This window comes from Pelophylax lessonae (assembly GCF_965119305.1).
Source record: "Pelophylax lessonae genome assembly, chromosome: 9".
Lineage (NCBI taxonomy): Eukaryota > Metazoa > Chordata > Amphibia > Anura > Ranidae > Pelophylax > Pelophylax lessonae.
The window spans coordinates 94,650,402-94,677,329 of record NC_138776.1 but is presented as its reverse complement, the minus strand read 5'-3'; the positions used below and the strand labels follow the sequence as shown (position 1 = coordinate 94,677,329).

The window sequence follows — 26,928 nt, the reverse complement described above, 5'->3', positions numbered from 1 at the left end:
GGCAGCAACTTTGACTTCGACTTGCACCCTTTCACCCCATGCTGTAGTAATTCTCACAAATGCTTAACTTCACTGTCCACTTATCAATTTCTTTAACCTCCTTCATCGAGTTACATTTTCTGTTAACAAAAAAAATATTTTCTACATAAATATATTATTGACAAAGAATTCCAGGCACAACAGAAAAAGCATGTCAAGATGTAATTACAGTGATTGGATCAATTTAAAATGTTGGTCCACCTCTGTATATGGTCTAAGAAAAATTTCCATTCTTCAGGATTCAGTTTATTTCCACATGGTCTCCAGGCCTAAATTCACTTTTTCACAGTTTTGTCTTCTGTTCAAAAGACACCCAGTCTTCAAACCTTACTGTAATAAGTTACAATTTCTTTCTTGGGTATATTTAGGTTATTGAGCTCAAAAGTTTCTCTAATACATCCATTTCCATTTAGATGTTCATAGGATTTCAGGTTTAATGGGGGTTTACATTTGTGCCAGTTCTGTAGAAGAGTGTTCATTGTTCCCTGGCTGGTGACTCCCAGGAGTTTGTCTGCATCCTCCTGCTCTGTTTCCTTTGATTCCTTTGGTTCCTTCTCTAGAATATGGGGATGACCTATGTTCATGTCTCGGTTAATGTTCTCGAAGAATTGCTGAATGCAGAGCTTTGCAAAACTTTTTGCATGTTCAGTACAGGTTTCATCGAAAAGCTTGCGTTCAATGTCAATGTAGTGTGACCAATATTTGCTCTTAAGAAAAGCGGCTTGTGTGAAGCAGGGTCGTATGGCTCTGATGAGAAATGCCAGGAAGGTCATGAGTAATACAAAGGTCCATCCAAATGCCTAGAAATTAAACAGGGACAAATATTAGTTTGTTCTATAAAGCTAGCCATATAAAGTACAAAACTGTTGGACTATTTAGGCCAATAGAAATTAGGGATCGACCGATTATCGGCAAAGCCTATATATTGAGGGCCGATATGCACTTTTCCCGATATATCGGAATCGGCCCCGGAGGTGACCGATATTGCCGATATTTCAGGAAAGTGCTTGTACCGGAGTGATGCCTGCAGCTAGAAGCATCACCCTGGTACCGGCGTCCATAGCCAACGGTCTTGTAATGACAACTGAGTCGGCTGAGAAGCCACTCAGCTGTCATTACAAGAAGCGGGAGGGGACGTTCCCCCCCTCCCGCGGCTCGTCTGGGTTTCCCGTCCCACCGGGAGACCCGGGCAACCAGCCTGCACAACCGCCGAAGACACGATCAAAGCCGCATTGGGCTCTGATCAGGTCTCCATGCAAAAACCCAGGAATTTATATCATGAGTGACATCACTTCCGGGTACTGTCTGGTGCCAGATTCAAAAAAATGACAGCATGCAAAACAGCCAAACTTGGCATTTTGAATGCTTTTAAGTGCAGAGGAGGGGTTTGGGGTCTTTTAGACCCCCGGATCCCTCCACAAAATTACCTTTAAAAAAAAAAATACAAACATTTTTTTTAAATGTACAAAAATATCGGCCGATACCGATATGCATTGGCCAAAAATATCGGTATCGGTATTGGCATCGGCAATGAAAAACCGATATCGGTCGATCACTAGATCACTAATAGAAATATACAGTGAATCTGGAAAGTATTCACAGCGCTTAAATTTTTCCACATTTTGTTATGTTACAGCCTCATTCCAAAATGGATTACATTCATTATTTTTCTCAACAGTCTACAAACAATACCCCATAATGACAACGTGAAAAAAGTTTGTTTGAAATCTTTGCAAATTTATTAAAAATAAAAAACAAAAAAATCACATGTACATAAGTATTTACAGCCTTTGCCATGACACTCAAAATTGAGCTCAGGTGCATCCTGATTCCACTGATCATTTTTGAGATGTTTCTACAACTTGATTGGAGTCCCCTGTGGTAATCTCAGTTGATTGGACATGATTTGGAAAGGCACACACCTGTCTATATAAGGTCCCACAATTAACAGGGCTTTTCAGAGCATAAACCAAGCTATAAAGTCCAAGGAATTGTCTGTAGACCTCAGAGACAGTATTGTATGGAGGTACAGATCTGGGGGAAGGGTACAGAAAAATGGCTGCAGCATTAAAGGTCACAATCAGCACAGTGGCCTCCATCACCTTTAAAACGGGAGAAGTTTGGAACCACTTGGACTCTTGCTAGAGTGGGCCGCCCTGCCAAACGAAGTGTTTGGGATAGAAGGGCCTTAGTCAGGGAGATGACCAAGAACCCAATGGTTACTCTGACAGAGCTCCAGCGTTTCTCTGTGGACAGAAGAGAACCTTCCAGAAGAACAACCATCTCTGCTGCACTCCACCAATCAGGCCTGTATGGCAGAGTGGCCAGACGGAAGCCACTCCTCAGAAAAGGCACATGACAGCCCGCCTGGAGTTGGCCAAAAGGCACTTGAAGGACTCTTAGACCATGAGAAACAAAATTCTCTGGTCTGATGAAACAAAGATTTAACTTTTTGGCAATCGTCATATTTTTGAGGAAACTAGGCACCGCTCATCACCTGGCCAATACAATCCCTACAGTAAAGCATGGCGGTGGCAGCATCATGCTGTGGGGATGTTTTTCAGTGGCAGGAAATGGGGGACTAACCCATTAGGGTGTGACCAACAGAAGAAAAGCAGCTGTAGCCACGAAGCATAGCAGGAGCTACAACTAAGGTTTATCCGAACTACATCTGGCCATTGAGTATTTACATCACAGGGCCCCCAGTGGTGTTCACACTTATCCTAGGGTGATAGGACCCCTATTGATGCCATTAACCAGAGGAACCGCCTGATGACCATTGAGGGATATTGGAGCCATATTCAATTTGAAACACAGGCGCATTACCCCTGTAGGGGTTCCCCCATCTGGTAAGTGCAGTCCTGGGAGAAGCACTGGAGATACATGAGTCACCCCTGCGGTGAAGTTGCACTATTTAATATCTGCACTGAAGCACTTTTTTTCTTCATGCGATTTGGGACTATTATTTTAGAATTATAATCGCACACAACCCTGCACTGGAACAATTTTTTGTTGTGCAATTTGGACTTTTATATACCTCACCTTTTTCTATTGTTTCTTCTCCACTTTCTGTAATTCTGCAATTTGGAATCGCATTACATCCCATTATGGATTATCACTTTATTACCTAAATTATTTGTCACGTCAGTTTGGATATCAATTTTTAGTCAACCACATCCACCCTTCTTGTGGATTTTGTTATATATATATATATATATATATATATCTAGTCAAGTCAGCACTTTATATTTGCACTTGATGGCTATTTTGCACTTATCTTAGTTTATCATTATTCCACTGAGACACTCAGTCACTTTATTTATGCACTTTTTTCCTATAAGGGTTTCTTTCCCTTTATCACCACCAGTCACCAATTTGCATATATCTTTTATTCGTTCATTTATGCACAGTTTTGAATTATATTAGCATATTGTGTTTTGGAGTCAATATATGCATTGATATATCTGTACTTACATTAGGTCCTTCCATTTCTGACCTATATATAGATATATACATCCAAAAGGTTTTTCTTTTTCTCCATACACATATATTTGGCTGCGCCATTTACCTCCTTATTCTTCCTTTATTATTGCCACATGATACAAATGATTTGGGACTTCACATGACATGTGACAATAATGAGATACAAACAGTCAAAACAGGTGTTTTCAGCAGAACATTAAGCCATTGGTCACACCGATCATGTCATGTGATTTAATAGTTTCCTGTTGTCCGCAGTGGAAGCCTATTGTCTCTAATAGGTGCCTAATGTCTGCAATGGAAACAGTCAAATAGGTGCGACTCTGATTCCTTTGGAGTCGCACTGATTTAAAAGTAGTTCCTGCACTACTTTTTGCAAGTTCAGGTGTGACTTGCATAGACATCTGTGCATGAAGTCGCAAAAATGCCTTCCAAGTCGCACCAGAAGTCGCATAATTTCACAGTCCGATTCAGTGTGACCAAAGCCTAACTGAATATGTGAAATGTGTTTAAATAGCATTCACCTCCATATTTATTTGCATGCTTAGCCAAGAACTTTGTATTAATTTGCTCATTTGAACTAAAGTCGTGATTCATAGCCTATATAGAGCACAGTGAATGTGCGTAAATGATAACAAGTCTTTTATTAGCCTCCTTGTGCACAGAGAAGTGATCAGAAAGTTGTCCCCCAGGGAAGATTAGTGTGTCGGCAGGTTATTTTCAGTATACAGCACATAAAAAAAGTATTGAACACGTCACCATTTTTCTAGGTAAATATATTTCTAAAGGTGCTAATGACATAAAATTTTCACCACTTGTCGGTAAACAATCCGTACAATCCATACATACAAAGAAACCAAAAACAAATAAGTTCAGAAATTAAGTTATGTGTTATAAAATGGAATGACACTGGGAAAAACACAAAGAAAGGGAGGCGCAAAAAGGAAAGCCAAGACACCAGCTGAAATCTATCAGTAATTAGAAAGCAATCCTACCCCTTGTCAGTGCATATTAATGGTTCCGTCTCAACTGATGGCCTATAAAACGGTGTCACACAAGAAACATCTCATGATGGGTAAAAGCCAAGAGCTCTCTCAAGACCTTCACAACCTTATTGTTGCAAAACCTACTGACAGGATTTGTTACAGAAGGATTTCTAAACTTCTGAATGTTCCAGTGAGCACAGTTGGGGCAACATTCTGTAAATGGAAACAGCATCATTTCACCATAAACTGGCCATGACAAGGTGCTCCTCGCAAGATTTCTGACAGAGGACTGAAAAGAATTATCAGAAGTGTTGTCCAAGAGCCAAGGACCACTTGTGGAGAGCTTCAGAAAAACCTGGAATTAGCAGGTACAATTGTGTCAAAGAAAACAATAAGTAATGCACTCAACCACCATGGCCTGTATGCACGCTCACCACGCAAGACTCCATTGCTGAAGAAAAAGCATGTTGAAGCTCGTTTAAAGTTTGCTGCACAGTATCCAGACAAGCCTGTGAAATACTGCGAGAATATAGTCTGATCAGATGAGACCAAAATTGAACTCCTTAGATGCCATAATAAACACCATGTTTAAAGGTCAAATGGCACTGCACATCACCCCAAAAACACCATACCAACATGAAGTTTGGAAGTAGGAACATCATGGTGAGGGGCTGTTTTTCAGCATACGTTACTGGCAAACTTCATATCATTGAAGGATGATTGGAAAAATGTACCAAGATATTCTTGATAAAAATCTGCAAACTTTTTGGAAAAAAAAAAAATCTGCTGCCATCTACCAGGATGATGAAGATGAAATGAGGGTGGACATTTCAGCAAGACAATGATCCCAAACACAAAGCCAAGGAAACTCTCAAATGGTTTTCAAAGTAATAAAATAAAGCTGTTAGAAAGGCTCAGGCAATCACCTGACTTAAATCCAATAGAAAATCTATGAAAATAACTAAAGATCAGAGTTCATAGAAGAGGTCCACATAACCTTCAAGATTTGAAGACTGTTTGTGTGGAAGAATGGCCCAAAATCACAACTGAGTAACGCATGCAACTAGTTTCTCCGTACAGTAGGTGTCTTGAAGCTGTCATTACCAACAAAGGATTTTGTACCAAGTATTAAATGCATTTCAGTTAGCTCGTTCAATGCTTTTTCCCTGTGTAATTTAATTTTATTATACATAATGTCATTTCTGAGCCTTTTTGTTTTGGTTTCTTTGTATGTATGGGTTGCATGGAATGTTACTGACGTAGTGCAGATTTCATGTCAATAGCACCTTTAGAAGGATATTTACCTAGAAAAATGGTGATGTTTCAATACTTATTTTACGTGCTGTATTTATACAAGTTTTACCCTTGAATCGGTCATGTAATATTGTCTCTGTGACAACATGCATTCTCAATGACTTGCCGTTTCACTCCAGCAGATGGGGTGGCGTGACATTCAAAAAAAGCAGGGCTCTTGCCACCAAAGTTTACATTCCAGGCCAAACTCAGCACTTCTCTTGTGGCATCTGCAATCAGGTGAAAGGACTTGCACTTTCTGGGAGCTCTTTTTTTAAATTCAGCCTCAGTCTCAAGTGTAAGTGTTCGGGGTAAAATCCATAACGGCTTCACAGTATAAATAATATCTATTCTCATAAGTTAATTGACTCTAGCCCCCCATCCCAAAGGTCTGTAGTTCTCACTAATGTCTCTCCCCAACAGTTTTCCTTTACTCCTCATACACAGGTTCAAATATGGTGACAGTGTGATTTGAGTCATACCCAGAATAACTACTGAAAAGGTTAACTTGGCTTTATCATCAATTATCTTTTGAGGGATAGTTGAACAGGGAACAAGGGAACAGAGCAGGTTGTAGAGTCTGTTTTAGAATCTCTGAGCATTCGTTTTTCAATTCTCAGTCTACTGCAAATCTTGCAAAAAACATTTGGTGTAGTTGCCCCTCTTATCTATGCTGTGGTCAGACCTTAGTGCAAGAGAAAAAGGTAACTGCTCCACTATACCCTAAACTCGCTGATCATATGAAGAGTACCCTTTAGGGTTGATTTACAAAAGGCAAATATGCTGTTCACTTTGTAAGGAAGTTGCACTTTGTAAGTTAATTTTCCCCAGAGCGTAGCGAATGAAATGAAGCTCTACTGCCTTCCATTATCCAAGCAAAAATGCTGTTTTTTGTTTGTTTTCCCTGAAAGTGATTGGGTATTCTTTGCAAAGGTAAATTGCACCACATTCAATAGCTCTGGAGAAAATTCTCTTTTAAAAAATGTTTCTTTTAAAAAGGGATTTTTCTTTCAGGAACAGGAGCTAGCATTAGATTTTACCACCAACGTTGTTGTTGCTGAAATCAGATGTAGTGGAAGAATTATAATTTTGCAGTAGTATTCTCTATGCACACTCAACTTTTTAAATAGTCAGGTTTGAAGTACATCTGTCTGGGAATAAATTTATCTTGGCATACCTTCCTTAAAAAGGGCCTTCGGCCTACCCCCCGCCCCCATTTTTTTAATTCTCCTGCTTACCAGGTGTTGTTTACATTTTCACCCAGCCACCGGATCCAGCATTGCCAAGTGGACATCCTACTGTCAACAGACACTGCATGTTCCCACACTGCCATCTTACTTGTGATGTCATTGAGAGGTTCGCTGGCTCTTCCAGGTTCAGCCGGCAGGGCCTCACGATGACGCCCTGCTAGGCCCGCCCCCGTCTTACCTACAAAATTAATGATCAAAGGCCTCCTGGGATATGTGACCAGCAAGCACTGTGCACATCATTTGCCTAGGGGAATGAGGTGCATGGAGGGGCGGGCTGTTTGCTAAGAAAAAAGTAGTTAAAAAAATAAAAACACTGCCGCATTTAGGGGTGGAGAAGGGAAAACTTCATATAGATGGTGAAGATCCACTTTAAAGCGGGCCATACACTAGTAGATTTTTGACTTAACATTCATACAAACATTCGTTTACAAATTCATATAAAAATTCTCATTGGTACATTCGATGGCATGAAATACAAACATTTGTTTTTAACATTTGATTTTGGAACTTTCCCAAACAAAAAACACATTTGCGGTTCCTTTGAGAAAAGTTTAACCCCACTAACGATTAGAAAACTGAAGGAATGTTCCAAAAACAAGCATTTTTTAACATAAGCCCCGGTTCAAACTGCCGCGACTTGTCGAATGACAAGTCACACCCTATTAACGACAATGGAACCATTTTAATTGGTGCAACTGAAGTCGCTCTAAACTAGAAAAAGGTTCCTGCACTACTTCAACACAATTTGCATTGACTTCTGTTAAAGAAGTTGAATGCAAGCAGCGATGAAGTCGCCCATGGATTTTGGCTTCAAAGTCGCACTGGTGTGAACCAGCACTAAAGCCTCATACACACGCAACGATTGTTGGCTGGCTGATCGGCCGTCTTTTGTCCAGTGTTGTTGTGTTGGTTGAAATGTGCTCTAGACTGCACACGAATTTTCTCGGCCAACAACAACCAACTTCAGAAGTGATGTCATGTTCTGGTTTACTTTCTGTGTGTTTTTTCTTCTCTGAGCATGCCCAGTCTTGCTCATCTGATTTTTGTCTGCCGAAATCTGTACTGACTGATGGAAAATCGGCCGTTCTGTTGACGGCCAACAAAAATTTTATAGCATGCACACCAGATTTTTTTCGGCCGAAAAGTCGCAGTCGGTTGTCGGAAGCATCATACTAACAAGCCGACAATCGGCCGATCGGACGTTGGCCGAAAATTCACGGACAACAATTGTTGTGTGTGTACGAGGCTTTACTCTTCTAGTGTATGGTCAAGTCTAGTTTCCCCACAGCACCGTTTGTTCAATTCAAGCAAGGGAGTAGTAGCGCTGTATAAACTCCAAGTTGCAACTTGCGTACATAGAGCCAAGGACTCTCACCCTTTGTGATTCCAATCAGGTTTCTGAGTAGCCCAGCTCCAGTTATGTCATATGGGAAGAAAGGGGCCGAATCACATGCTACCCCCCCCCCCCCCAATAACTGGAAGTACTAGACATTTTTCGATTTTTCTCTCTTTTTTTTGCTCCTTGCTGCCAGTTGGAGTGGTGAGGGAGAGAGCAATTATTTGCTGTTGGTGCGCTTTCCATTATCCTGGTTTGGGGGCCGCAATATGTAGGTCAGCGTTATGGACCATGCTTAGGGAATGTAATTTTCATTCCATCTTTGCTGAAGTTCAGTAAAAAAAAAAATTTCTTTTTTTACATTTGTTACTTTTTTGTAAACCCATTTTATTAATCTGTCCAAAGTATTTACTAAAACGTTGTACAAAACAAATCCTTATTTCCCCTCAAAAATGTAAAATCTATTTAGGGAAGCCAATTTGTCAGAAGTATTGTCAGGTTTACTGATGCTGCTTATATTGGTCTGAGCATCCATATATCAGTGACCTCCTATTATAAAAGGGTTAAAATTAACTCGTTGATTTGCCCTGCATTGCTAAAGCACAGGCTTGCATTCAACATAGCATAATTGGTTACAAAATTGGTGTATATTGCTTCTAGAAGGACATATTTATGACTAACAGGTGAATATAGCACATATACCGGCTATTTCACCCTGCAGAGTTATTCCCTTATCCCCTGAATCTCAGGGGGGGGGGGGGTCAGGTTGCAAATGTCAGCAAATGCAAATGAGTTTTATTAAGCTTGAATCCTCATTTGCTTAGTGTCTGAGGTCTGGCGACTCTAATCTGTGGGTAGCATGCAGGAATGAGCACAATGGGTCTCCTATGAGGATAGATGAGCTAATCACAGATAAAATCAGTAAGTTGTTCCCTGATATCAGCAGGGCCAGTGACTGTAGCATTTTCTGTATTATACAACTAGAGAATATCTCTGATCTACTACAATTAACACATTTTCTCTGGTGAAATGCTTTAGAGAATGAGCTGAGACTGGCATTAATCACCATTAAAATGTGAACGCTTATCTGAGAGTACAACTTACTAAGTGCATATTGTGCAAAAACGAGAGGAGAGATTTTTACGCATGGCACCCAGAGCAAACATCTTCAGCTGGCATGCCTTGAGCAGTGTGCCTGCCTTGGTTCACACTATTGCGAATACAGACATTGCATGTGATTTGCTGTGCAGATCACATGCGATGTCAGTGCGATGCAAATTCAGCCATACAGCCAAGCATTTACATGCCAATGCAAGTTCAGCCATACAAATTGTATGGCTGAATTCGCATCACACATACACCGCACATGAATGAACGGCAAAGCAGTACGAATCACATGCGATGTCTGTGTTCTCAATAGTGTGAACCCAGGCTAAGAATGTAAACCCAAGTGTACTGCAAAAAGCTGTGAATATACCAAGATATTATGGTCTGAATGTGATGCAATTTCAGCCATACAAACTGTATGACTGAATTTGCATTGTACAGAAATTGGGTGTGAATCACTTGCGAAGTCTGGAATCGCACCAGTTTGAACCTGGCCTTTAAGAATGTGCTTAAATGCCATAGTGAATGACCAGATGGCCTAATGTGCGACAAATGGTCAGTGGAACACTTGCCAACTACTTTGTAACTATATACTGTATTCAGTTTTGTCATAATAAATCCTAATATCACTCCTCAGTCATATAGTGCTCATACAGTGTAAAGAAATCACAAAACACATGCAAGAACTAACATAACATAGTTTACAGTAAAAGAAAAGATGGGATGTGTCACCTGAGAAATGCAGCGCAGGTATCTGGTTGCCACTTCCTGTGGTATGATATGATGTCCATCATAGATATCCTTGCAAGGAATCCTGGCCAGTATTCGCCTGATTTCCTTTTCTGACAGGTCTATGCCAGTTATATTTCCCAGCTTGTCCACAGGAATAGATGTGCTAAATGCACATATAAAGCTCTCACCATGTAGTAACGTCACTGATATCCATACTGCTGGGGCAATTAACGCTCGCTGAGTCATCGAACAGAACATATATCGCAATACAGCTGCGTCTTTCTGCCTCATGCCTGTTGGCCTCTTCCATTCCTCGGCAAGCATTGAGACATTATTGTTCATTACAAAGCCCAATAAAAATAAGACGATCGGTGGAACACACAAAACCCCCATAGCATAGGACAAGTTGTAGTTTGGAAGACACGGGCAATTAAAATCAAATGTTGTGTATAGTTGGGCACTCGCAAGTGCCATGATACCACATATTCCATTCATGAAAGATTCCTGGTTGGCTTGCAGGAACTGGAAGATCATACGAAATTTATCCATTTTCTGGCTTTATGTATCAACAAAGTAAAGAAAATAGTTTTCCTTTTCTTGGTCTTCTTGAATCCAGTAAGTTAATTTTCGATTTTTCACAACAGATTTTTCTACGTGCCTTTGATCTTGTCCCGTTGCTGTCTTCAGTTTGTTTATCTTTTTAAAGGTGTGCAGACAGTTAAGCCTAATGTTTCATTCAAAAACAGATTTGCAGTTGTAAAATTAATTGTTTTAGCCAGTTGTGGAATCTCATGCACAATCTCTGCTTTTCTCTGAAAACTATTAGATGTAAACCTGTTTGCAAATGCTTCTGTGACGTGTATACTCCCACATTAACCACCGAAAGAAGCCCAACCTTCCACACACCTATGCAAAAAAGTCAACATGAAACTGGCTGACAGGCATCTTGTCTTGCAAGAGCCCAGAGAGCACTTTAGTGGCTACTTCCAACAAAGCAAAACCTGACGTTTCAATTCATAATCATTTTACTTTTTCTCAGATTGCCATATAAATAAAAATAGTAATTTTATTGTCTTTTAAAAAAAAAAAAAAAGCTACATATATACTGCAAATTACATTATTATCTGTACATTATACCCCTGAAGAGAGAAGTAACATCTACAAAACCCTGATGCAAATGGCTGATTTAATAAAGAAATTGAGAGTACCTCACATGGTAAATTGTCTTATTATTCACTTCAATTATTCAGTCGTGCAGAGAAAAAAATCAAAGGGATCTGCTTGTTGCTTAACTGGAAAAGTGAAGTGAATATTCACACAAGATTACTAACTCCTTTAGTACTAGGTGTAATACCTACCTGAGCCCATCTCTATCCAGCGATTTTTCAGGAGTGCCTTGGCTGCCAGAGTGGACTGAGGAGTGAACTCTCCATCCTCATTGGCTGGGACAGCAGTGCGATGCCATTGGCCCCAGCTGCTATCAAACAAATTCAGTGAGCCAATGAGGTGAGAGAGGGGGGCGGGAACAGGCCGCAGCTCCGTGTCTCAATGAACACTTTTGGATCTTTTGACCTGCTTCCCTGCCCATCCTCCCCTTTGTAATTTCCCTCATCGCAGTCCAACTTTATGTGGGATAATATCGCCCACTTTGTGGATAGACAGTGATTGGTAAGCTGTTATTTGCTGCTTGAGTCTTGGTGACTATGCAGGTTTGTCTGTAAGGCTTCATGTACATTAACGGCTCCTAAACTGTTTTTTTTTGCCAAAGCTCCTAAACTCAACTCCATAAAAGCCTATATGTTAATATACACATAAGCTTTCAAGATTGTTTAGGAGCTGCTGCAGTTGGGGGGTGTATTAACCTTCCTCATCCTCCCTCTCCTGAACACAAAAGAATCTCGTTAAGGATAGGAATGTTTTGACTGCTGGCCGCGAATTGCGGTAAAACAGTTGGGAGATTTTGCTGTGTTTTTTGTTTTTCCGCAGCTGCCGGTCAAAGTAGGCTGTGTGTACATAAAGCCTTTTTGACTAAGCATGTTGGTCTGTTAATGATTAACAGTGGTTCTGTTTGGTATTAAAGGGTAAAGTTAATTTTATAATTAAAACTGATTTAATAGTGAAAAAAGAAAATTTGCGCCTCCTGTGTGTATCTAATAATAATTTCCCCCTGCAGCTGCCATAAATTTTTGGAAACTTCAAATATATATGTAAATAATTAAAATTTGAGGCGCTGCGCTAAATAGTTGTAATGCCTATATTAGTGAATGTGTATATATCCCTCATGTGTCAAAATACAAATATCCTCATGATTGTATGCAACAATTCAAATGCACAAAAATGTTAAAAATAACAATTATTAAACAAATATTCTAAATATATAGATAAGTATCTTCTGCACCCCTTGCTTGGTTGTGCTTTCATAAATCCACCTCGTGTGTGCTTACTGTATATGTGATGCTCCTCCACCTTAATCCAAAAGGGCCACTCACCAGATATAAGCGAGCCGTCAAGACCCCACAGCTTTATATACAATATTGGTCACTGTTTGTGTCTCCCATTTTACAAAAACATCATCCTAATCCTTAATACCCTCGACTTGGGCAAAACCTTTATAATGTTGAGCCAGGCTCCAATCCGTTTAGGATTCCCAAAAAGAAGCAAAGGCAGATGATCGTGCGATACGTTTATTTAAAATGTATCCAAAATCCCATAAAATCAATGGTAACTCACATTTAATTGTGCCCTGAGCAGCACACAGTGTAGAATGCCTGGTAAGCTGTAACTCCTGCCATTCTCTCAAGGAACCAGCGTGCGTACAAACTGCGTTCCACCAAGAACCGGAAGTGACAAAACCGGAAGTATCACCGCTGAGGACCTCAATGCATTTCACGGGATTGACGTCATCAAGAAGCTGTGGGGGTCTTGATGGCCCAATTATATCTGGTGAGTGGCCCTTTTGGATTAAGGTGGAGGAACATCACATATACAGTAAGCACGCACGAGATGGATTTATGAAAGCACAATCAAGCGCAGGCTGCAGAAGATACTTATCTATATAGTTAGAATATTTGTTTAATATTTGTCAATTTTCTTTTATTTTAAACATTTTTGTGCATTTGAATTGTTGACACACAGTCATGAGGATTTTGAAACATGGGGGATATATATATATATATATATATATATATATATACACATTCTCTAATATAGGCAGCACAACTATTACCACTATTTAGAGCAGCGACTCAAATTTGAATTATTTAAAACTGATTTAAACCAAATAAAGGGGACTAAAATTTTCCACAACCCTTGTCAGGTGTTTACTCTATTATTTTGGTATGTTCTTATGGTATGATGGTTATTAATGGGGTGTACAGTCTCAAAGGTTTCCCTGAAGAAATTAGTTTTCATGGATCACCTAAAGGCAAACAGAATATTGGTGTATCTCTGGTACCTGTGTAAACCCATTCCTACAACAGCTCATTCACACCATATGTGGCTGAAATCTGGTAGGAAAACTGCACAGATTTCACTTGCAGAGACATCAGTTTACATAATTTTCACATTAGTGTTCATGCACGTGGACATCAGTTTTCATAGATGTCAGTTATGTATCCTATTCACACCAATGTTGATGTCAGGTCAGTTTTTTTTGCAGTGTAGAAAACTGCATACACGTTGCAGATTCCTGTGCAGAAAAAATCCACATGATGTGGTGTGAACAGGGCACACAGAGAACAATTGTTTTTTTTTTTGAGCCCTTGCAGAACACAGGCAGAAAAACTGATGTCTCTGCATCATGAAAGAGGTCTAAGTGTATTGAAGTGCATTTTCCTTCAAAAATCTTTATTCATGTAGCATTCAAGTAGCATACAATAGAAAAATGTAATCATATAAACCTGGGGTCTCCAAAATGCGGCCCGAGGGCCAGATGCGGCCATTTGCTAGTCTGTATCTGGCCGTTGGGGCACTATTCTTCCAAATGATATTAGGCGCTTTTTCTCCCACCTCCACCAGCAATGAGGCACTACTCCTCCTCTTACTGGTCACTAACATTGAGGCCATGTTTTTCCTCATTGATGCTTGGCCCGGTACATTTTCTACCCCTAATAGCCACAATCCGGACCCCTTGAAGTCTGAAGGACAGAAAACTGTCTTTGTTTGATACATTTGGAGACCCCTGATAGACCAAAAACTGGATCAAGTCAAACATACATTTTACATTTGTATATTACAGTTCACATTATAAAATCCAGTGCCTTTGAATGAAAGACAAGTTGAACATATAACATGGAGTACTGTAAAGGTTTCTGGGAAAGTGTACTTTCTCAAGCCTGTCTACTCTCATTAGTACTGGAAAGTGTTCAGATTAATATTTTCAAACTATAGGGCCTGCAATGGGGAATTTGTGGAGGAATCAGTGGATAAGAAAAGAAAAACATGGGGGGAGGAGGGCAGAGGAAATATAGAGGGAAAGGTCTAGGTAACTGGGCTTCTGGTAAGGCCAAGCAATCCTCCAAGGCATACTAGAAGTACAGGTAGCTTGTTAGGTGTTAACAGTAAAAATCAACAACAGGCTCTATCTAGGGCTGTCTGAGAGATGTCTTGTTGTCACTGTGAAAATGGTTTCACGAGACAGAAAATGAAGGAATAAACTACAAAAGGTACATTGAGAGCAATACAAATTTGACAGGGGTTCTAACCCTAAAAATACCAAACCCCATAAAAATATTTTGAATCTGTGTTGTTGTTGGATATTTTCCCCTATTTTCCATCTGGTGAGTGTTGTAAGGGGATATCTTGCAGCCTAGACTTGTAGTAAAAACCCAACACAAGATTCTAATCCAAAGTCTTTTAAAAGATAAAAAAAAGTTTTAGGTGGACATACACTAGGATAGGAAGTAGGAAATAGGAAGTCTTTCATTAAGATTTCCATCATGATTCCCAATTGTAAATTGCCTTTGGTTTGACCTTCCTAAAATCTTCTCTCCCGCTCCCCACATTTCTTCAGGAATTCAACTTTTTGTCTTCTAGCAGCATTCTCATATCAAAAACTCAAAGCAAATCTAAATAGGAGTAAAGAACATGTATTACTAGAACATTGTTTTCAGTTTGGAAATGTAAATCTACTTTCAGATACATTTTGAATTTTTTTTTTAGCTAGAGTAGGGAATAAATAACATATTGTATCTGTCAAGTTTTTATGTCTGCCAGTTACCCAGTTGAGATTTTCCCTAACTTTCTGTCCCTGTGAAACTTGAATGAGCTGCAATTGCACTGCACCAAAAATACTGCATGCATTACTTTGAAAACTCACTGCAGCCGCATTTCGTGTTACTTCGGTACTGTGCGATCCAGTGCAGGCAAACATGCTGCGTTTTCGACCTGCATTTGGGGTGTCATTAACCTAAGTTTGACACCCACTGCAGTGCACAGAACCAGTGCGCAGATCTGGGCACCACAAATTAAAAACACTGTTTAATTCATTTTTAAAATGTAACTCCACTTTAGGGGAAAAAACATTCCCCTCTAGATGATCTGTGTACATTGCAAGGATGTTAACAAACTGTTGTATATTTTTACCTTTTGTTATTCTGAAGAAATAGAGTAAATCTGTACAGAAGTGGTTATATAATTTGAAGTCAGCTGCTGCACCTGAAGGGCTCTAATGAGGAAAGTTGGCAGGACTGCATCCCTTTAGACATTATCTCATCAAAAATGACATTTTTGTTGCAGGGAATGCTCAAAATCAGATTTGTATCTTTGTGCAGACTTCCTGGAAAATCAGTGAGCCAATCACACAACCAGAAAAAGTTTCTGATTTCTGGGAGGAGGGGGGGAGGGCGTTCTGTACACCATCTGTGTACAGGAGGCCTCCAGGCCGCTATATGACATTGCATTTTACAGAAAATTATCGCACTTCAGATTGAAAAGAAAAATCACATTTTACTCTCCATTTCTCTGATGCATTGATGGACACAGCTTCAGATCTTCATAACCGTTGGGTATACTGCCCCCTACAGGAGTAGAACACCAGGCAGAAAAAAAGTCTGGCTACACCCATGGGCAGTCCCAGGAGGGTATACTCCCTCTCTCTGCTATAGACACTCAGTTTAGTTACAAGCAGTGTCCGAAGAATTATAACTCCACAGAGGGGTGGGTGCTGTGTCCGTCAATGAACATCAGAGAAATGGATCTTAATGTAAGTCAAAAATCCCACTTTCTCTTTCGTTCATTGACGGACACAGCTTCAGATCTTCATAACCGTTGGGGCATCCCAAAGCAGTGTTTAACTGCTTGCCGACCGCCGCAAGTAGATTTACTGCGGCGGTCAGCCCCTGCCAGGCAGAGTGACGTTAATTAACGTCACTAGCCTGGGAGGGTCTGGGGAGCGAGCGCGCGCCCGCGGAGGCGCGCTCCCGCTCCCGCGCGGTCACGCACCCCCCCGCGCGAGTGACCAGCGGACCCGATGTCCGCCGGCCACTCGGCGATCGTCGGGGGAAGAGGGAGAATGTCAGGCAGCTTGTGTAAACAAGCTGCCTGTCATTCTCATCGCTGTAAAGACACTGATTACTCGGATCTAGTATGTAGATCCGTTGATCAGTGTCCTTACAGCTAGAGCCACAGCCAATCACAGTAAGAATCACGCCCCTAGGGACACACACAGCCCCTCCCTCCCAAATAAAGTTAACCCCTTCACTACCAGTGTATTTTTACAGTAACAGTGCATATGTATAGCACTGATTACTGTAGAAATGTCACTGGTAACCCCAAAAGTGTCAAAAATGTCAGTCAAGGGTCCGATCTGTCCGCCGCAATGTCGCAGTACCGCAAAAAAAATCGCAGATCGCCGCCATTACGCGTTAAAAAAAAAAACAACAAAAATGACAAAAATCTTTCCCTTTGTTAGTAAACGCGATAACTTTTGCGCAAACCAATCAAAATACGCTTTTTGCGATTTTTTTTACCAAACATAGGTAGGATAAAACAAATTGGCCAAAAATGTTAAAAAATTTTGATTTTTACATTTTTTTTGGGGAATTTCATATAAAAAAATGTGAAAAATATTGCTATTTTTGCAAAATTGTCGCTCTTTTTTTGTTTATAGCGCGTGATCAAAAAATCGCACAGGTGATCAAATACCACCAAAAGAAAGCTCTGTTTGTGGGAAAAAAAGGACGTCAAATTCGTTTAGGTACAGCGTCGCACGACCGCGCAATTGTCCGTTAAAGTCACGCAGTGCCGAATCGCAAAATACCCCCTGGTCTTTTAGCAGGAAAATCCTCCGGGGCTTAAGTGGTTAAACTTGAGGGGTGGGAACAGCAAAAAAAATTCCCAAGACTAAACAGTAGCCAACCAGGCAACAGGAGCTCAACCAAAACAACTGGAGCCCACCTGAAAAAACAATACACACTCATAGAGGATCAGGTCCTCCCAACAGCTACCTGCAAAACCTTGCGGGCAAAAGAAGCATCCGCCGATGCCAACACATCCACTTTATAAAACTTTGTGAAAGTGTGCACCAATGACCAAGTGGCTGCCTTGCAAACCTGCGTCACTAACGCCTGATGACGGAAAGCCCAGGAGGCACTAAGTGCCCGAGTAGAGTGCGCCTTAACAGGGAAAGGAGGAACCTAAACCCTTGATGGAATAGGCCTGAATCACTATCTGTCTAATCCATCTAGAAATGGTCGCAGAAGAAACGGACAACCCTTTACGAGGCCCATTCATGAGCACAAAGAAAGAGTCTGACTTCCTGAAAGACTCCGTAGCTGCCAGGTATACCCAAATTGCCTGGACCACATCCAAGGCATGCAAGGCAAATTCCTTCAGATGTTTTGGCCTGGAACACAAGGAAAGCAACACAATGTCTTCATTCAAATGAAAATCAGTCACAACCTTTGGAAGGAACGATGGACAGGAGCGAAGAAACACCTTATCCCTGTGAATCACCAGGTAAGGTGATAGCTAGGGATGATCGAACGGTTCGGGTCGACCATCGGTTCGACCCGAACATTGACTGTTCGAGGTTCGGCCGAATTCCAAACTTTTTGCTGAAAAAGTTCGGAATTCGGCAACCAGAACCGACCAAAATGCAATGGGACAGGAACTGGGCTTTAAAAGCCCGTGATTGGACCAGAACCATCAGTAAAAGCCAATTGAGGGGGCAGGAGAATGCTAGGAATGTGATTGAAGTGACTAGGGGGTCCAGAGGCCAATCATTAGTGAATATGCCCCCCAGTATATAAGATAGCCCCGCCAAATCTCTACCATTTTAATACAGGGCTGTGGAAGAGAGTGGAAGCAGTTCTGTTACTTCTGTTTCAAAGTGTCATTTAGCAATTATTAGTGTGAGGAAAGGGATATCTAGTGTAGTTAGGGTACTATTTTCCACTATAGTTAGATTTAATAATCTAGTTTCTGTAAGGAAAGTGTTAAGTGTAAGGGGACCGTAGTGTAGTGTATGGTTAACTGATTCTGACTGCTATGGCAGGGTGACAAAACCCTTCCATGTCAGGGTGACCGCTATAGAGAAAAGATTGTTTCTCTTAGAACACTTATAGACCTGGATAGTGGCTTCGCCCCTGTCACCCTGATTTTTGCTGCAGGTGTTTATAGGGCTTTTTTGAGGACATGTTTGGTGTCAGGCATGACATCTGAACTTCTGTGTAGGGGTATATATATACACACACACACACATGTATATATATATACACATACACACATATAGGTGTGAAAATAGCAGAAACCTATGCTTGTGCTAATGAACTAATTAACACCCATATGGCTTCTTTGCTATAACACCTATATGTGTGTATGTGTATAAATACATATAAGTGTGTGTGTATATATACCCCTATACGGAAGTTCAGATGTTTTGCCTGCCTCCAAAGACCCCCAAAAAATGCCCAAAAAAAACGCCTGCTGCAAAAACACACCTTGGCGTTTTTGTAGCTGGCGTTTTTTTGGGCATTTTTTTGGGTGTCTTTGGAGGCAGGCATAACATCAGAACTTCTGTGTAGGGGTATATATACACACACATGTATGTATATATGCACATACACATATATAGGTGTGAAAGTAGCAGAAACCTATGCTTGCGCTAATGAAATAATTAACACCCATATGGCTTCTCTGCTATAACACCTATATGTGTGTATGTGTATAAATACATATAAGTGTGTGTGTATATATACCCCTATACAGAATTTCAGATGTTTTGCCTGCCTCCAAAGACCCCCAAAAAATGCCAAAAAAACGCCTGCTGCAAAAACACACCTGGGCGTTTTTGTAGCTGGCGTTTTTTTGGGCATTTTTTGGGCATCTTTGGAGGCAAGCATAACATCTGTACTTCTGTGTAGGGGTATATATACACACACACATGTATGTATATATACACATACACATATATAGGTGTGAAAGTAGCAGAAACCTATGCTTGCGCTAATGAAATAATTAACACCCATATGGCTTCTCTGCTATAACACCTATATATCTGTATGTGTATAAATACATATAAGTGTGTGTGTATATATACCCCTATACAGAAGTTCAGATGTTAAGCCTACCTCCAAAGACCCCCAAAAAATGCCCAAAAAAACGCCTGCAACAACACACCTGGGCGTTTTTTTTTTGGCGCAGGCGGTTTTTTGGGCATTTTTTGGGAGTCTTTGGAGGCAGGCAAAACATCTGAAATTCTGTTTAGGGGTATATATACACACACACTTATATGTATTTATACACATACACACATATAGGTGTTATAGCAGAGAAGCCATATGGGTGTTAATTAGTTCATTAGCGCAAGCATAGGTTTCTGCTACTTTCACACCTATATATGTGTATGAGTATATATACATACATGTGTGTGTGTGTATATATACCCCTACACAGAAGTTCTGATGTCATGCCTGACTCCAAACATGTCCTCAAAAAAGCCCAATAAAACGCCTGCAACAAAAAGCCAAGTGTAAAAGTAGCAAAACTACTAACCTGTTCTGTATTAATTCTAATACAAACAAACTTTTTGGTTCTGGACATGCTACAGAGCTGAAACTTCACAGGTACACTTTTTAGTCCCCCCAGACACTAAATCCAAAGAAATCTAATTTTTTTTTTTATCAATAATTTTTTCAATAATTGGCTCTCTATCAAAAATGACAATTTTTAAGAACTTTTTATGTGTGATTAATAGTCCCTGGGGCATGACCCAGAACCCTAGGCACTTTTTAGGGGCATTTATTGGGTTTTAGGGCTTCAAAATGGTGTTTTTTGATTACCGAAGTTCGGGTCCCATTGATTTCAATGGGGTTCTGAAATCCGGGCCGAACTTTCGGGAAGTTCGGGTGTTCTGGTCGAACCAAACTTTTGAAAAGTTCGATCATCCCTAGTGATAGCCACCAAAAAAGGCCACATACTGGGACAGCGTAAGCAGGGGAATCTCCCAAAGATTCTCAAAGGGAGGCTTCTGGAGGACCGAAAGCACCAAATTGAGGTCCCAATGTGGCAACGGAGCCCGCACTGGAGGAACCAACTGTCGGACACCCTGAAGAAAGGAACACACCAGGGAGTGTGTGGCGAAAGGTCATTGGAAGAAGACCGCCAAAGCCGACACCTGTCCCTTGATGGTACTCAAGGCCAATTTCTGTTCAACCTACCGTTGAAGGAAGGTCATGATCTGAGCCACCGAGAAGGAGCGAGGGTGAACCCCAAGAGAATCACACCACACAATGTATGTCTTCCACATACGATGGTAGATCCTCCTAGAAGTAAATTTCCTAGCTTTTAACAGTGTAGAAATCACCAACTTAGATAAACCTCTATCCCTCAGCACCTGGTGTTCAACAGCCAAGCCGTCAAAGCCAGTAACTGTAAAGCAGCATGGAAGATCGGTCCTTGGGACAGCAGATCCTCCCTGAGAGAAAGCTTCCAAGGAACGTCGGGAACCAGCTGCACCAGATCAGCATACCAAGCCCAGGGAGGCCAGTCCAGAGTCACTAAGATGACTGGAATCCCTTCTGCCTCAATCCTGAAGTCTTGGCAGAAACTTGAGAGGAGGGAAGGCATAAATCAGATGATACTGACCCCACAGAGCCACCAGCAAGTCTGTGGCATCTGCCAGAGGATCCCCTGGCTGAGCTACAAACCTCTGCACCTTTCTGTTTAGCTGAGATGCCAACAGATCCACCTAGGGAGTGCCCCACTGGAGACACAACTGATGAAACGCCTCCAGATGAATGGACCATTTTCATTGGTACAACGCCTCCTGACTGAGGTAATCCGCCTGCCAGTTTTCCAACCTTTGAATGTGTACTGTGGAGAGGGATGGAACTAACCTTTCTGCCCACCTTAGAATGCCGGCTACCTCCAGAGTCACTAAAACACTTCTTGTGCCCCCTTGGTGATTGACTTAAACCACGGCTGTAGCATTGTCTGATTGAATTGATCGGTAGTCTTGACTCTTCAAGCATCCAGATCCCCCTGAGCAGAATGCTTGCCGAGGACACCTCCCCCCGGACAGGCTGGCATCATTGGCGACCACTGTCCAATGCAAGGGTAGGAAGGATTTGCCCAGCCGAAGCGCTGGAGAATGGTGAGTATCAGGGATTCATTCATTCCTGACTCATCCGGATTAGATTGTACAGAGACTGTGGAGTCTTGACCCATTTGGCCGGAATCTCCCTTTGCAGGGACCTCGTATGGAACTGTGCAAATGGAACCACCTCAAAAGTAGACACCATCAGGCCCAGCACCCGCATGTAGGTCCGGAGGGATGACCATCCGTTGGTCAGCAGGAGACAAATTGCAGCCAGCAATTTCTATAGTTTGTCCAGAGGAAGGAGCACTCTGGCTAAGGCCGAACCCAGAGTCAAGCCCAGATAGTCCAGCTTCGTGGACGGAACCAGCGCAGACTTCTAAAAATTCAGAATTCAGCCAAACTCCCACCAGAGTTCGTATTGTGATCTCTAGGTTTTCCACCAGAGCAGAAGGAGACTCCTCTCACAGAAGGAGATTGTCCAAGTAGCCCAGTACCCCGATCCCCGGTTGGCATAGCAAAGCTAGCACCTTTTGTGAAACATTTGGCTAACATTTTTGTGAAAACCCAAGGAGCAGAGGCGAGACTAAAGGGTAACGCCATAAACTGATAATGCTCCTCTCCCACAGCAAAGTGGAGGAAGCGCTGATGACTGGCACATTATTGAATGTGAAGGTAACATACTTGAAGTCGATAGAGGCAAGGAAATCCCCCTGATGCAGAGATGCCACCATCATGAAAATGGACTCCATTCCGAACTTCTGCACCCGCACAAAGCAGTTCAGTGCCTTGAGGTCCAGGATTGGAGGCACTTTGCCTTCCTTCCTGGGAACCGTGAGCAGGTTTCAGTAAAAACCCTGAAAACATTCCAATGTCAGAATTGGGACAATCACCCCTTGATGTAACAGGTCTTGTACCACCCCAAACAGACCCTGTAAGCGGTCCGGGGAGACACGCAAGTTGGAAGGATAGAACCTTGCTGGGGGACAAGAGCCAAACTCGATCTTGTAGCTGGACTGAATGACTTTGTGGACCCACTTGTCTTGCACCAGGGAAGTCCACAGGTCCGGAAAACAGGGAAGATGTCCCCCCACCCCCGATACGGGTGAGGGGGCACCTTCATGCTGAAGGAGCCTTGTCTGCGGGCTTAGAGAATCCCGCTCTCGGCTTGCCAGCCCAGGTTCATTTGGATCCTCCAGAGAAGGCCCTGAAAGGCTTTGAGCCCTTGTCAGTCGACCCTGAGGGGCGAAAAAACTTCTTATGAGCTGAAAAGGAAGGCCCACATCTGCGACGAGGTTGCTTGCAGAAGTTCAGATGTTTTGCCTGCCTCCAAAGACCCCAAAAAAATGCCCAAAAAAAAAATGGCTGCTGCAAAAACCCACCTGGGTGTTTTTGTAGCTGACGTTTTTTTTGGGCATTTTTTGTGCGTCTGTGGAGGCAGGCATAACATCTGAACTTCTGTATAGGGGTATATATATATACACACACACACTTATATGTATTTATACACATACACATATATAGGTGTTATAGCAGAGAAGCCATATGGGTGTTAATTATTTCATTAGCGCAAGCATAGATTTCTGCTACTTTCACACCTATATGTGTGTATGTGTATATATACATACATGTGTGTGTGTGTGTATATATATATATACCCCTACACAGAAGTTCTGATGTTATGCCTGCCTCCAAAGACACCCAAAACATGCCCAAAAAAAAAACGCCAGCTACAAAAACGCCCAGGTGTGTTTTTTGCAGCAGGCGTTTTTTTTGGGCATTTTTTGGGGGTCTTTGGAGGCAGGCAAAACATCTGAACTTCTGTATAGGGGTATATATACACACACGCTTATATGTATTTATACACATACACACATATAGGTGTTATAGCAGAGAAGCCATATGGGTGTTAATTATTTCATTAGCGCAAGCATAGGTTTCTGCTACTTTCACACCTATATGTGTGTATGTGTATATATACATACATGTGTCTGTGTATATATATCCCTACACAGAAGTTCTGATGTTATACCTGCCTCCAAAGACGCCCAAAAAAATGCCAGCTACAAAAAGGCCCAGGTGTGTTTTTGCAGCAGGCGGTTTTTTTTGGGCATTTTTTTGGGGTATTTGGAGGCAGGCAAAACATCTGAAATTCTGTATAGGGGTATATATACACACACACTTATATGTATTTATACACATACACACATATAGGTGTTATAGCAGAGAAGCCATATGGGTGTTAATTATTTCATTAGCGCAAGCATAGGTTTCTGCTACTTTCACACCTATATGTGTGTATGCAGGGCCGCTGATAGGGAGGGACCACCATCCCTCTTGTAGGGGGCCCCAGCATACAGGGGGGCCCACACAGAGAGGGGGGTTAGTGATAGACAACAAATACGGAAATCTTCCTCCAGCACCTGAATCTGATCTGTTTCCCTCCCTGCTATCAGCTTTTATCTGTTGAGAAATAGACAGTTGTCCCTCACTAATCCCCCTCCCTTGTGTGGCCCCCCTCCCAGCACTTATCTCTGCTCAGGAGTTTATTTGTAAATTGTAACTTTGTTTCTCTCTCTCTGTCTCTCAGCCTGTATATTTTTCTCATCTCATCTTCTTTTTTATTCAACATAGTTTTTTTTTTAGATTTAGCAGGAATTATGCGAGTTATGTTATATTTGTGTCTGCTAATAGTGATTTTGTTGTAATTTTAGCTAAATATAGCTTTAATATTTTCTTGGGGGGGCCCTGCCAGGTAGTCTGTACGGGGCCCCGCGATTTCTAACAGCAGCCCTGTGTGTATGTGTATACATACATACATGTGTGTGTGTGCGTATATATATACCCCTACACAGAAGTTTAGATGTCATGCCTGTCCTCAAAAAAGCTCTATAAACGCCTGCAGCAAAAAGCAGGGTGACAGGGGCGAAGCCATATCCCTGTTCTATAAGTGACCTAAGAGAAACTATCTTTTCTCTATAGCGGTCACCCTGACATGGAAGGGTTTTGTCACCCTGCCATAGCAGTCAGAGTCAGTTATCCCTACACTACACTACGGTCCCCTTACACTTAACACTTTCCCTACAGAAACTAGATTATTAAATCTAACTATAGTGGAAAATAGTACCCTAACTACACTAGATATCCCTTTCCTCACACTAATAATTGCTAAATGACACTTTGAAGCAGAAGTAACAGAACTGCTTCCACTCTCTTCCACGTCCCTGTATTACAATGCTAGGAATTTGGCGGGGCTATCTTATATACTGGGGGGCGTATTCACTAATGATTGGCCTCTGGACCCCCTAGTCACTCCAATCACACTCCTAGCATTCTCCTGCCCCCTCAATTGGCTTTTACTGATGGTTCTGGTCCAATCACGGGCTTTTAAAGTCCATTTCCTGTCCCATTGCATTTTGGTCGGTTCTGGTTGCCGAATTCCGAACTTTTTCAGCAAAAAGTTCGGAATTCGGCCGAACCTCGAACAGCCAATGTTCGGGTCGAACCGATGGTTGACCCGAACCGTTCGATCATCCCTAATGGTGAATATCGGCCTCAGTGCCAAATCAGCAAGTGTACATATTGCGGGCCACAGTCTCTGCCTTCCTATCACCCGTATCCTTAACCTCCCTGGCGGTATGATTATGTCAGGAATTATGTACCAAAAGCAGTAGAATTTTTTGCATGGAAATTTGGCGTTATGTATTGTAGGCCTATAATTCTTAGTAATTACTTACTTAAACCTGACCAAAACAAGACTCTAGTAGACATCCCAGATGTGATAAATCTGAAACACAAATGCATGAATTATAATCTATATTTGTAATTATAATTATTTGTAATAATTTATAATTATAATAAGTATAATTATACTTATATAATTACAATAAGTATAATAAGTATAATATATACTTATATAATTATAATAAGTATAATAAGTATAATTTATAATTATATTTATAATTACAAATAATTATAATTATAATTATTTTTAATTATAATCTATATTCTATAATTATAATTGTATCACCTCCTTTTTATGTGTATGTGTTGGTGCAATTTGAATTTCCCTCCCAGTTCCGCTCCCATGCACCATTGCTGCTGCAGGGAACGGAACCAGGAAGTCCTCAGAGCGAAGGACGGCATGGCAGGGATCTCGGCGGCAATCACAGCAATGGGAGATCATCGCTGGTTCACCAGGAGAAGGTAAGGAACCCCGCTGCAGGCTCTGCACATCTAGCCCGAGCGTGACTCGGGGATACCGATCCTAGCATGAAAAAACCACCCCGAGTCACGCTCGGGGTTACCGCTAAGGGGGTTAAAGGCCGGGGACTCTTCAACTGGAATCATGGTTGCCTTGTTCAATCTGGAAACCGGAGAAGGGACTCCTCATAGGGGTAACGCCTAGTAAAACGCTTAGGGACGCTTTGGCAGTCCCCACTCTTTAGCGACAATTCTGTCAAAATAGGCGGGGAAAGGAAACAGCTTTGCCGCTCTGGATGGCTTGTGAGTGCCAAAGGGAACCTGCGCCTCCATCACAGCTGCATCCTCTATCTTCAAAGTTTCATGCACAGATACAATCAGCCTTTTTGTGCGCAGTTGCAGACGTGGAGGAATCATCTTCACTATTGGAGGATTCTGGGCCCATGGTTGTAGACCCAGCAGGGTGACCCACGTTTGCAGTGGCCAAATCAGATTAAGGATCTGATGAGGCAGGGGAGGCGGGGCACGCTTTTTGCTAGCCCGTCGCCCGAAGACCACCTCCATCGGGACACAAAGGACTCCAGGACCGCTGTCAGTACATCGATGGATGGTTGGGACCCGGAGGGTCTCAGAGAGGGGATCAGGTGGGGAGATGTGCTCCAAAGACTCCATGAGTCACCAGGGGGACCCCACAAAAAGTGTAAAACACTGCTAGGGACAACCCCCACCACCCTGGCAGCACCACCCAGTCGCCAGACACAAGCACCAAGCGATCTTCAGCAGAGAGGGAGAGAACCCTACCAGACTCCCCACCCAGCAGAAACAGGCACCTGCAGCCACCAGTATAATCTGCACTCCACGCGCGGCAATCAGGAAGTGAAAGGATCCAGGAGTCAGCACCAGAGGATGAGGAGGGGCTCACACCACTGAAATCACCGCCCACAGGGCTTCACTGTCATGGCCGCC

At 42.0% G+C, this 26,928-nt stretch overlaps 1 protein-coding gene across 1 annotated transcript; it reads right to left on the bottom strand.

Moving 5' to 3' along the window:
• Window positions 1-359: 359 nt before the first annotated feature.
• On the bottom strand, window positions 360-10,772 carry LOC309564857 (calcium homeostasis modulator protein 1-like; the record flags this gene model as incomplete). The annotated part of the gene is made up of 2 exons (XM_082269542.1): window positions 360-839; window positions 10,224-10,772. The coding sequence occupies 2 exons, from the start codon at window positions 10,770-10,772 to the stop codon at window positions 360-362; spliced, it is 1,029 nt and encodes a 342-aa protein (XP_082125668.1).
• Window positions 10,773-26,928: the final 16,156 nt, after the last annotated feature.